The sequence below is a fragment of the Tyto alba genome, unplaced genomic scaffold (genome assembly GCF_018691265.1).
Source record: "Tyto alba isolate M040663 unplaced genomic scaffold, T.alba_DEE_v4.0 Super-Scaffold_23, whole genome shotgun sequence".
In the NCBI taxonomy this organism is placed as follows: domain Eukaryota; kingdom Metazoa; phylum Chordata; class Aves; order Strigiformes; family Tytonidae; genus Tyto; species Tyto alba.
Window position 1 is genome coordinate 24078306 of NW_024881297.1, and position 13005 is coordinate 24091310.

General features: G+C 46.3%; 1 protein-coding gene across 9 annotated transcripts in view; it reads left to right on the forward strand.

The window, feature by feature from the left end:
• Positions 1-3211, forward strand: part of SLC20A2 (solute carrier family 20 member 2) — a 58015-nt gene extending 54804 nt beyond the window's left edge. For all 9 annotated transcript variants that reach the window (XM_042796418.1, XM_042796417.1, XM_032997751.2 and 6 more), the window contains one exon: positions 1613-3211. In XM_042796418.1, the coding sequence (XP_042652352.1) occupies positions 1613-1777 (165 nt within the window). In that variant the 3' untranslated portion in view covers positions 1778-3211. The remainder of the gene's footprint in view (positions 1-1612) is intronic.
• The last annotated feature ends 9794 nt before the right edge of the window (positions 3212-13005 follow it).

The window sequence follows — 13005 nt, forward strand, 5'->3', positions numbered from 1 at the left end:
TACTTTTTTAGTCCTATAATATCAAGTTTAGTTTCCCCTTGTTCTACCACAGGCACTTTTGAGAGTCTTATTTCTCTAGCAGGGAACGTTACAGGGTCTTCCACAAATAACCCCTTTCTCCAAAAAGCAGTATTTAGAAGTTGAGTAGGTGTTAACAAAAGATGCAGATTCAATACCCTGCCCTATCTCTCCCTGCTTCTGTGTGCTCTTAGCATCTATCGTTTTTCTGGCTCTGCACATGGGGAGCAGCCCATCTGCTAATCTATAGGCAGAGACTGATACTCCCATTAAGAAAACAAGCAGGGAAGAGGAGGCAGGGATGGCATTTCAGGGAGCACAAGCCCAACTGTCTCTTGGAGTTTTCTTCAAAATAAGATATTCCTTCCACATTTATTGCTGCTTTACCATGTGTTTTGAATAGACTTACACCGATTTACATGTTTTTGTTAATGTCCCAGGGGACCACTTCCAGGCCAGGAAGAAAACGCAGCATTTCTGCAGTTTTTGCATCATTTTTCACCAGAAATGTTTCTCTCAGACCAGTTCTTTCTTAAAAAATAACATGCTGGGTTTGTACCTGAGCTTATAAACAGAAAAAGACATTTGAAGCAAGAAAAGATTGTAGCTTTGCTCATGCCTCAGTGTGTTTTGTCTTCAAAAACACTGACCTACCCAGCTGTCCCGGTAGCAGTGCCTTCGAAGGATGTTTTGGTGATTTATCCATTCCCCACCTGAAGACAGACCTTCCGATGTCCATGCAGCTTGCATGCCCGGTGGCATCAGGCTGATGTCTTTGTCTACAGGGAGGATTTTAGCTCTGGATGCTTTGCTTGCCTGGCTGGTCCAGAGGGGCTGGTTTTCCTCAGAGGGCTGGGACTGATGAGTTTGATGTAGGGCAGCTGTACTGGGTCCAACCTTGCACTGTCTGTCTGCCCCCTGCCAAGTCACCATCGCTCTTACAGGGCGGGCTCAGCTTCTTCCATCTCTGTTGCTGTCCTGTTCATAGCCCACAGTATTGAAACATATAGGTGCCATTTGGAGGCAGCTCCGTCTGCCAGGCAATAAGGTGCAGAGGTTCAGCAGCTGCTGGGTGAACAGGCAGGGCATCCCAAACCAGCAAGAGCACAGGCAGGTGGAACGGGAATCACACTGTATCCCAACCTGCCCCATGCCACACTCCCCGGCGAAGCCTTAAAAACTACTTCCCCAGTGTTTTCATGATTTAGTCCACAGTCTGGCCAGATACGGTGGACGCTTGCCCTCTCCCCTGCAGACTTTGTCAGGCGCTGGGTGGGTGGAGGGTTGCCCCGGTTGTACTCATGGCTGATCTGGGGGCTAGCAGGGCAGAGAAAAACCCACAAACGTACCAATTCTCCTTTGGCTGACCCCGAGACCCCTGAGAAACAGGAGAGCTTTGAAAAATAAAGGCTAAAGCACCCCGGAATTGTCATCCTCCCACCAGAACAGCGCCACCGTCATCATCAGGGGCTCCTTTATCTCAGAGCATCGCTTGGTATCAGCTGACTGGCATTGGTGTGGCCGTGGGCATGTTACGGGCGCTCGGACCTACCCCTCACATCTTGTCTCCCTCTCTCTTCCCCGCGCTCCCAAGGTCGGCTCCGTGGTGGCCGTCGGCTGGATCCGCTCCAAGAAAGCCGTCGACTGGCGCCTCTTCCGCAACATCTTCCTGGCGTGGTTTGTGACTGTGCCGGTGGCCGGCTTGTTCAGCGCCGGGGTGATGGCGCTGCTGATGTATGGGATCCTGCCTTACGTCTGAAAAGCCTCCTCCGCTGGGGAGGGGGGAAACGGCCGAGCTACGACCGAGGGGAGAGGCGTTCCCGTGAAGCAAGCAGTCAGAGAGGATCCATCTTCCATATCTAACTTCTTATCTACTGTACATAACAATGTGTCATATTGGTGACATGGTGATGTGGTGCCATTTCTTATATATTAAAGAAATATATATGCATATAGTAGGTAACAATACCTAAGTTATATTATCAGTGGGGTGAAAATAATTGCCTAGAATTTAATATTTAGTAAAATTTGTACATAGTGTATCATTTTGGTGGCAATTTTTTAATCTTTTGAAGAAGAGTATGGATTAGGAAATGTTTCTTGTCCATTTGATATAAGAAGAAGCGAGGTACAGGACTGCGTAACACATGAATTTTTTTAAAGCTATTAAGATACTGGAACAAAATAAAATGTGCAGAAGTGCTTTTCATAAAATAACTTTGTTCATATCATCTTGATCTTTGTGTATCATAGCGTGATGGTTATGGCTGTGTAAATACTTACAAGCAGTAACTTTTAAATGGTGCATTTCCCTTATATATTTTGGATAAGAAAGCTTAGGAAGTACCAAAGAAGCAGGGGAATAGCTTGCCGATATTAAGTCGTTGTCTACACGTGTGGACATGGGTTGTGTTTTCCCACCTCTAATTCAACGTTGTTTTCACCAAGCTCCCACCAGCAAGGCTGGGATAGTACTGTTCACGTCTTAATGTAACTTTAAAAAAAAAAAAAAAAAAAAGCACACAAAAAAGTTAGTTCTTGTTACTTAGTAGGCAGACCATGGTTCTCCACATTAGCTGATAGTAGACTGACTTCATTTTGTGGGTTGAATTTGAAGTATCTCACTGCTCACCTTCTACCTTTCCCTTTCAAGTCTCTGCTCCCGGTTGCCCTGCTGTCAATCCCAGCAGGAGACCGGACTGCCAGTCTCTCCTTTTTTTCTGTCCATCCAGCCACAACCACACACTCTCAGGTACAGGAGCGGGACCGTGGGGTGCACGGCACCCCCACGTACAGAAGCGAAAGGCAGCAGCGGGTAGGAAACGGGCTCAGCCCTGGTTTTGTGGGTGAAGGTGTGGGATGCGAGCGGTGAGGAGGGGACGGGAACCTGGCCCTGTGGGGATGAAGGCGGGGTGTGTGGTAACCAGCATTTGGGATGAGATTTTTTTTTTTTCACGGCAGCTCAGGGGGAAATGGCTAGCTACATCCCCTACACGGCTTTGGAAAGCACATTTGGGTGAAGGTTACTGTTTCATGGGTGGGAGGCAAAGGGCGAGGGGTGCCCAGAGGAGGTCGGGAATCTATTACTGTTTAAATGCTGCTAAAATTTTGATAAAACGTTCTTGGTACTCCATTGTGACTTTTCCATTGGTCATTCATACTAAATTTATAATAAAAAGATAAACAGCCCCTATCACTGTTTGCCTCTTGGATTTTTCGAGCATTCCTCAGCCGTGCCAGCCATGATGGGAAGGCTCCACAGGCAGCTAAAACTTACTCCTTGGCATCTGACGCCTTTTGTTCTTTGTCCGCTGGGGTCAGCGGGGATGAAGCCGCGCTCTGTGTGGCGCCGACAAAAACCTCCCTTTTCTTCCCACCGTCCCGGCGCCCAGCCCTGGCTCTGCCCGGGGCTTGGCTCACGGCGGTCCCCCCGGCGAGGTTTGGGAGCTCAGGGGCTGCTTTGGATGTGTTCACTGGGCACTCGTTGGCACCAGCTGGCCCCACTAACCCTAACCCTCCTTTCTGGGGCTCTGTGAGCACCCCCACTGCCGCAGCACCACGGCGCCCACCTTCCAACCCCTCTGAAACCCTAGAGCCGTGGTATAAATAGCGCTGGCAAACGGGTGGGACCAGTGAGCTGAGTGACCAGAGCAGCCAGTGAACACATGAAGATGATTTGGGACCTGTGGAAAAGGGTGGAAGGACTCACTGTGTCTTAGCACTTGCATGAACAAATGCCCGCCCAGTGACCCAGCAGTTTGCCACCTTGTTTTAGCTGCAGAGAGACAAACCAGACTTCACCAGCGGGGACCCAGCTGCCGCCCTGCCAGACGCAGGCAGCATGTGGGGGGGCTGTGCTGGCTCCTGGGGGGGGTGTGATTATCCCCCCAGCACACGCAGCTGGGCATCTGTCAACACATTTATGAATAAAACTGTTAAGGAAATGGCCAGCAATGAAGCACCTTCAAAATGTCCCCACCCCAAATATAATAACCTTTAATCCGGAGGGAGATGGAAAACCTGGAGTGACTTTCTCCACCCCACAGGGGTGTCCTTTGCCACCCCAGGGAAGCAGAAATGCTGCAGGGGAAGCGCAGCTGGTGAAATGCCCTGCAAATATAGGCATGGGTAAAACGTCCTCCACTCAGGCAGCAATCAAAATAGCCACAGGTCTATTTTCAGTGCAAGAAATGGTGGTTTATTGCATTTTTGCAGCAGCATGGGGGCTCAGTGAGGCCCAAGAGCCAAGCCTCATTTAGCCAAGACTTGTTTAGCAAGCAGATGCTGATGGACCTTGACAGACACATGGGATGCTTTGCACCCTGCAGGGCTGCCCCATCCCCTGAACTCGATGCTGTGACAGAGGTTTTCCCGCCAGGCTTCATGGCCACCAGGGCTACAGCCCTGGGCAAGGCACAGAACTTCATGGTTGCCATCAGGCAGACCTCACTGCGTGCTGGGGAGGAGCGTGCGCAGGCTGCTGGGGGCTGGATGCTCACCTTTCAGGAAAAGTGAGGGCAAGAAACAGGTCAGGAGGTAAGAGAGACAGAGACCTGATGAAAATATTTATCACAAGTAAAAAAAAAAATTTTAACTGAGGAAATGCAGTCCAAATTTCAGAAACCAAAGCATCAACTGTGTTTTATGAACCAGTGGTAAAATCCTTGACTCAAACCAGCCTGAGAGACAGCTGTCAGGGTGGGGACGTGCTAATAGACTCTAATTACTCTCACCAACCTCTCTTGGTGCTTCCAGCCTCCACCCCACTTGCTTGCCAGATTTCCTATCTTGCCCTGGGACTTGCTTCATCCTTGCATTTTGTCTGACGGTCCCTGGGCTGTTGCTGGGACTTGTTACTGCCACCAACCCTGTTCCGCTTGTGCAGCTCAGCAGTGTGCCCCACACTGGTGAAGTTGCTGGGCCACCATAACCTGTGTGTCCAGGCTTGTCCCCCTCAGCAGAGCAGCCCTGTCCTCCCAGGACCCTGCTGCTGGCCTCCCACCTCCAAGGTAAGCGCCCTGTGCACTACTGCCTGGTCAGACTGGCCGAGTACCCCTCGGGGCAGCGGCTCTGCCTGTGCCACGGGTACTAAGACTTGGTCTGGTATTGGTAATTTAATGCTCCTTGCAGGGTCTTGTGTGGTGTGAGAGCCCAGAAAATGCAGCCAGGGAATGTGTGGGGCAGCTCAACACAAAGGCACGGGACCCTCTGTTTGCAGTAGAGAGCCTTGGGTTGCTTTGTGAGACCTCCTAGCCCAAACCTGGGGACCTGGGTGCCCCTGGGCTGCAAGATGGCAGAGCAGAGGCTTTAAGAGAAGCTACCAATACCAAAGACTTGTACCGATACATTTTGGGGGGAATAGATAACTGTTGGAATGAGGGTCTTGTGCAGTTTATGTGGTGCTACTTCTCTAGGGAAGGCAACTGCTGAGAAGAGGGTTTTTTTGAAGGGTTTAAGGGCCTCTGGTTTTGTGTTCTTCCTTTTGTTGAACTTGCTTTAGTGACACTAATGAGATGGCCTGATAGATCTGATGGAGTATTGATTCCATCTCCTGGTGGCCAAAAGGAAGTCTGAATTGGAGTAAGATTTTATTGCCGCTGTGAAGCTTTGTAAGCCTCCTTCTTCCAAGCAGTAAAGCAGAACAGAAAAGTATTTTAAAGAACAAACACATGAACTGTGTTTTTTCCAGAGTTTAAAGGTGAAGTTGTACAAATATCAGAAACTAATTAAGCTGACTGTGTGATATTTAGTTATCTTAGAACCTAGGAGAAAAATTGATTTCTGTTGCACTGAATTAAATTACATTTTCATACTGATTGACATTAGCAGTGTTTGCTTCTACTTGTCTTGCAAACGTAGCCATTATCTGACTTTAGTTCTTGAAACTAGGCCGCTGAACTTTTGCAGTGATGCTATTTTATCACTGTATTGATAAACAAATACCTTGTCCGGGCGTAACATGGGTCTGAAATCTCATATGCAGATTACATCACTTCTTCAACTAATTGCAGCTTTCAAGAGGGCATTTTTTTTCTGAAGTGAAACAGTATTTTCAACTTGTACAAATATGCTGTGCTGTTACCAGCTTCCAGGTGCAGAAGCTTTTTGTGTAAGGGGGTGAATGCAAGTAACAAAAGCCTGTTCCCTTCCTTAACTGCTTTTAATCAGTTTTTAAACCAAAGTTGGTGCCTGGAAACCAAGCACAAACACATGTTTTTGTTGCATGGCTCCTTGCATCTCCCCCAGCTGACACCAAGCAGCCAGCTTCAGGAAGATGAGCCTCAAATCACGAATTCTCATCTGATAAACCCCAAGTTCAAGGATGCGACATCTGCTACTGCTTGGCAATGGTGCCCCAGTGCAAGTATTTACTGTAGATAATTATTCATTGCTGTGCTTCAGGGGGAGGGAGAGGAGTGGTCGGTGTCCAGCTGATGGCCAGTCCTCTTCACCGCCAAGTTTCAGTCAGCTCCTGGATGGGATCTTCCTGCGGAGCAGCGTGGCACGTGCCAGTTCCTCTGCTGTGAGTGGCTCCTGCAGCTACAGAATTGGAGATGCTGTGGAAGAATTGGATCCTCGTTTCTGATCTCTCATAAGGACAGCTGGGATTCTCAGCCACTGAAAGCCAACTCCACCAGCAGTCCTTATCCCCCCTCCAGCACAAAGGGAGAGGGTGCTTGTACCTGCAGATGACATTGACGGTGGCAGAGAAAGGCAAGGAGGGATGTAGGACACTGCTCTTGAGTGAACCAGGAAGGTGGACCTAAATATGTGGAAAAGCACTAAAACATTTTTGGATGGTACTAAAACTGCTTTCATACGGTGAGAGAATTTAACACCTTTTTTTTTGCTTGAGGGGAAAAAATGCAGGAAGGTTAATCTGAAACCTTGCTATCTTGAGGTACTTTGTAATGGATGATCTTCTCTTGATCTTGCAAGACAATTTTGCAATCCCCTTGATTCCTGTGTAAAGCAGGCACACCTGGAACTGCCCAAGGTTTCTGGTCTGAATAATTTCCTGCATGCCTGACTCCTTCCACTCATTCACGCCTCTCATGGATTCCTGGTGATCTCTGTAATGGAAATTGCATGTGGCATGTCTTTCACACCCATGGGCTTATCGAGGCAAGGCTGACAAGTTCTCTCTTCTCAGCCACTGACTCTGCATGACAACCCGTAGTATGTCTTGGCTGCTTCCAGACAGACGACAACTTCTGTTTCCCACAAGACCAGAGATGCTTTGTTACACTGATAAAGCGCCTGTCACAGAGTGCTGGGGTTAAGTGCTGCTCAAAATACACCAAAAGCAATGGGGAACGGGCACAAGAAATTATGATGAAAGGGAGAAAGGAAACCTCAGGCTTAGACCCAAGCACTGCGAAGAGCTTGGTCACCTTATGGGGAGAATGGCACAAATTCAATCAGTGGACAAGATTTGGACCGCAGACAAAGGTGAATGCACCCAGTTTTCTTAGGTCACAGCCATGTGCTGTGTCTACCTGCTTTCCAAAGTTTTAGATAGTTTTTCTAAGCACTATAAAGAATTTGAATACAGAAATCTGTGCCCAGAATCTCTGAGACAGCACTTCTTCAAGAGCTACATTATGCAAAGGTTGGCTGAAACCCTTTCTACTTATTTGGGTTATTGTTTCTAAGCACTGCAGAAAGCGGTTAAAAGGCTGTATTGATTTTCGGGCTGTTCCATGAAAACCTGTCCTTCTTATGCCATCTTTATCCCAAATAATGTTCATTAAGGCAGAGTTCCTCTCCTTTATGAAGGCTGAAGTAAATGCTCTTAGATATCATTTGAAGAAAATCTCCTGGGTTCACTGAGAAACGACAAAGACTTTTTACTTGTTTGCTTCATTCTTTCATTTTGGGTAGTTTACATCAAATAAATGAAAAGATGTTTCCTTTGTTACCAAAAATGACTTCAGTTCCCCTTCGTGCGTGAATATATAGAGTCAAAAAGTTCTAATTTGTAAGACCTGTTAACAAATATGAGATGTTTGTAGACGGTGTTGATAAAAAATGAATGTACTGGGATAAGCAGAAAAGGTAGAAATAAATGAGGAAGAAAGGACACACTAACAATACCAAAATAGCCTTCAAGCATGAAGAGGATGCGGCTGAGACAGGTGAATAATGGCAGAAGTACAAACTGCTGATGCAAAACCAGAAGAGAAATGATGGCTGTAGAGATGACAGTGGCCCTCCCCTAAATTCACCAGCTTACATGGCCTCTGTTAGAGTAGATTCGACTTGCAATCTGTTGCTTTTATTGTCATGTCAACATTAGATATAGGGCAGAAGTGGCCATGACTTTTTGGCTGTAGGCATAGGGAGGGTGGTCACGAAGCAAAGCGAGCAGTCTTTCTCCTGCCCTAAACTATCCTCCAACCCACCAGGGCACTTGCTCTTACTCTGCTCAGCCAGTTTCAGAAGTAGTACTCAAGGACTAAATTTCCACTTAATTTAATCGAGAAAGGCTGTAGGGCTTTACTGCTATCATTGTTTAGCAGTTATTCTTCCTGAAGCTGCAATTCAGTGGGTAAGGGAGAAAATCAGTACTGTATATGCTTCTAAACATCTCAGGTGCTACCTACCCGTGACACTTACTTGTGAGGCTCCTGCCCTGAAACATTTTAACTTCTGATCCTGGTCGTTAACATTTGCCATTAAGATTCTGCATATAAAGAGCTAATAAATGTTTTAATACATTCTTCATGAAGTCATAAAATTCAGCAAGTTGGTTCTTCCTGTGGCCTGTAACCACCTGCAGCAATTTCTGATGTTATCTCTAGATACTCTGATGTATCTAGAGATAAGGGTCATATGTGGTAACACTTCATACTCATTTATTAACCTCATACAGCCCACTGAAGATTGTTCCTTTCAACAAAAGTTGGATCATAATTTTATAACTCAAGAGGACATAAATTAATTTCCATTTACAATCTAGCAGCATATGCAATGAACAAACCTGCTACAAACCTTCTGATGGAGAGAAAGAAGAAAATACTGGGCAAGAAACATTTGCCGTCATTGGAAGAAAAGGCTTGGTAAGGCAATGGCAAGTTTCTTCCCAAGCTTACTTAAAGAATGAAAAAATAATTAATTATTTAGACAATACCTGGGATTAAAATTGCAAAACACAGGGTTTTCTTGGTGTAAGTATTTTTTATGCCCCGCTTATTCCTACTCAATACTACAGTGTTAGATTCCTTTAATCAATTAAACAGATACATTCAAGATGCAAAACAAATTAAGTGGAACAATTTTGGACAGGATTTGCTTGTTGACTTGTGTTGCCTTCAGCCTGCAGTGTGCTAATGCAAGTGTGCCATCAAGTGGTACAACAGGAAAGAACTTGGCCAAGAACCCATCCTCTACCTTAAGCCTATTAAATACAGGAGACCTGGTGCCTCCTGAAATGCCACCTTTTTATCCACAAATAACAAGTGACAAATACAGATATGCCACTGTAACACCAGGTGGGAAAGAGCTCTATGGCTGGGGTTACTGGGCACCTAGCTACAGGGGCAAATGTCTGTTAATTCAACAGGCTTTGAGGCTCTTATCACAGACTTATATAAAAACTTGACATTTTTAAAGTCTGCCAAAGGCCCTGATTATCATACAGCGTGATGTATGTCCCACATAACTAAACAAAGCAGCTCGTGAATGACCTTTCTGAGGAACCAATGAGCAGCATGAGTTGTTCAGAGAGATGATGCTGATTTCAGTGCAGCCCAAGTCAGCCCAGAAGGGAAACTGCCACTGTCACCTGGGACATGCTGGTAGTACCTGGTTGGTGAAAGACCTGTACACCTACATGGGGACACCAAGAGATCCTCCATTCTCCTCCTGGCATTGCTTCCAGCCACGCTGGAGCTGACGAGTTAGGCTCAGAAATGTCTGACTGGGGTCAGGGATGTGAAGGGATTAATTTAGGTACACGAGGAATCCTTGTTCTATATTTCTGAGAGACCTACACCCCTTCCATCACCAAACCACCTCAGCATCTCAAACCTGAATAGATCAATCCCTATGTTACTATGAGGAAATGGTTCACTGTTGCTTTTTTTTTTTTTTAACATCCAGAAAACTTGAGCACATACAAGGCAAAGGTGATACTTCAAGAGCTGCTGAGGTGCCCATACTCATTAAAATCACTAGAAGTTAACTGCCTCTAAATACCTTTACAAATATGGTATTAAGTGATATGCCTCAGCATACAAGTACATAGGTTGCACAAACTCACTGTTTCCCTCACCCCGCGTGTAGTGGATAGTAAGACCAAGAGCAGCATAAAGCGGATCTGCTAGTTTAAAAACTAGCCTGGCATATATTTGCTTTTACCTCATATATGTGTATATATATTGAACTTATGAGTTACCACTGCATTTTCAATTCTGGTGGAGCTGAGCAGCAGATATTCCCCTATGCAGATTTTTTTCCCCTGGATATTGCCTGATGCCAAACACACCTCAACACTGCCTGTTCCCTTTGATGAAAAAAGGGAATGCAGCTGTGTTGGAGTGTAACTGTGAGACAAACAGTGTGTGGTTAGCCGATAGCCACAGCTGTGTTGAAGCAGACACTTGAAATGACAGAATAGGAAAATGTCAAGGAAAAAGAACAATATGAGCAATAACTGAAATATTGTTTGGAGAGCATCAGTAATTTGTGGTTACCAACACAGAGATGTTTGAATCAGGACCACAGTTGTTTATTTCCTAAAAGCTAACGAAACAAACTTTTCCAAAGCATCTTGTTCTCACTGTCCAAAACACTAGGAAACATCCAGCTTCCCTCTTTTTCACTAATTGTGAAGACTTGCATTCAGTACAGTTATCCACAGTCATCTGAGCTGGGATGTCTCTGTGCTTCTGTTCTCACCCACAAACAACCTCCCCTGGCAAAAAAAGTTAGAGGAGCATAAAGGGAGCCCTCATTTACTCCTTGGGGAGTAGCTGTAATACTGGCATGCTGAAATACCCAGGTGTTGTGTTCTCTTTATTATCAGTATTTACATGGAGCTGGAGCTAGAGGAGAGAGGAAAGCAGAGGAAGAGAGGAAATGGCCATACAATATATGTCAAATAGAGGAATGCTGCTTTCAGTAGTTAAATGGCTAGAGAAAAAAAAAAAAAAAAGAGACTGCAAAGATTGTAAGTGACCATATTTACATGCTATTTTCCAGGAAAACTGGGGAAAAAAACCCAAGGCAGTTTCATTATTAGTATCATAAAACAAACAGTAAAACATATTGCACACCAACAGACTTTATCTAATCTACCAAGGAAGTGTGAGTGACAGGGAAAAAGTTAATCAGAATACAGTGGCAAAGAATGAAAGGTAATTTAGTAGGAGATGTGGACCAAGTTACCTGGGAAAGCAAGGAAAGGAGGGAGGAACAGAGCGTTCACTAAAATTAAAGACACATCTGCAAGCGTTCGTTATTAAAACTGCAGTTATTCTCTCCCCACTTCAAATGCTGTCGGAAAAGTAAACCTGCTGCTGGGTGAAGGCATGGCTAAGGCACGGAGCCTCAGAAAGTAGCACGTGAAAAGCAGAGGCCGTGCTTTAAAGTGGTCAAAGAACATCAGAACTTTGCAGCTTCTTCCAAGGTGCTGCCTCCCCCCACCATGCTGAGCAGTCCTTCTGTCGTGTCGCGCTCGAGGGGCTGCGATGCTGCTTCATGGGGAGGGCAATTTACCCTCTGCTCTTCAGCTCTTCTATTGTAACACCATGACTTTTCTCTTTAAAAAGCAAATCTTGAATGAGGCTTTCTATTCCCCCCAGCGTGGATAATATGATTCAGTCCTATACACCCAGATTGGCCCAAGCTCTCGCTTTCTGTAGAAGTTGGTCTGAAGTTTGCTGCTAACAGGTCTGTAGTAAAGAAGGGTCATCGCAGCCGAAGGCAGTCTTACAGGCAGCATCACATATGTACTCATGGTCTAGCTGTATTTGCTATAAGCCCTATGCTGAGCCTACAAAAATGAATGAAAAGACCCCAATTCCTAGAAAGCCACTTCCCAATTGTGTACTATTAAAGAAGCTTGCAGGCATCTCTGTTTATGTATGTAAAACCTCCTTAGGGAAAGTGGGCCCAGAGCTCAGGGAGACTAATGGTCTCTACATAATGGGTTGAGCTACTCTGTAAAGGTTCAGAGGATCAGAGCTAACGGTGTACGGTGTCAGAAATCTCAATGGCACAGAAGTGGTATCTCACAGCAGTAGGATGGAAATTGCCCACCTCTCTTCACTGTCTTAAAAATGATGAAGTTGACTTAGATGAGGTTTTAATTGAATTTACCTTTTCTTTCCATCCGCTCTTCAGTCTTCTTATTGCAACTTGTAAGGCTTCTCCAGTTTCCAAACTGATGATGTTTAGGGCTCAGAGAGTAAGTCCGTCCTGCATTTTGGGGGACTTGAAAAACAGAGACTAAGTCCTGCATTGTTGGGGCTTGGAACCAGGGTCATTTGGCCATGTTTAGGGCCCAGAAACTGAGGCTAAATCCGGTGTTTTGGGGACGCAGAAACAGAGATTAAGTGTTGCATTCTTGGAGGGGCTTGAAACCAGGCTCATTTGGCCAGTTTGGGGGGGCTTGGAAAACAGAGCCCAAGCCCTGCGCTGCTCCCAGCCTTCACCCCACGTGTGCCGTGGCTGCCCCCGCTCCCCCCCAGCCCCGAGCCGCAGTGGCACAACGTGGGGCCTTGGGGAGAGGCTGAGCAGATTTGGGCTCAGCCGGGTGTTTGGGACTCGAGCCCCGGCTCCTGCGGCCAGTTTTGGGGCTCCGCAGTGCAGACCCCATTGGGCATTTCCCGGGCTTGGAAACGGAGCCCAAATCCTGCATTTTTGGGGCTGGGCAGCGGGCTTTTGGGGCTGGGCTGGGGGGTTGGAGCGGAGACCGGGTCCTGCGTGTTTGGGCTCAGAAACGGAGGTCGAGCGGGGCTGGTTCTGGGGCCAAACCCAGGG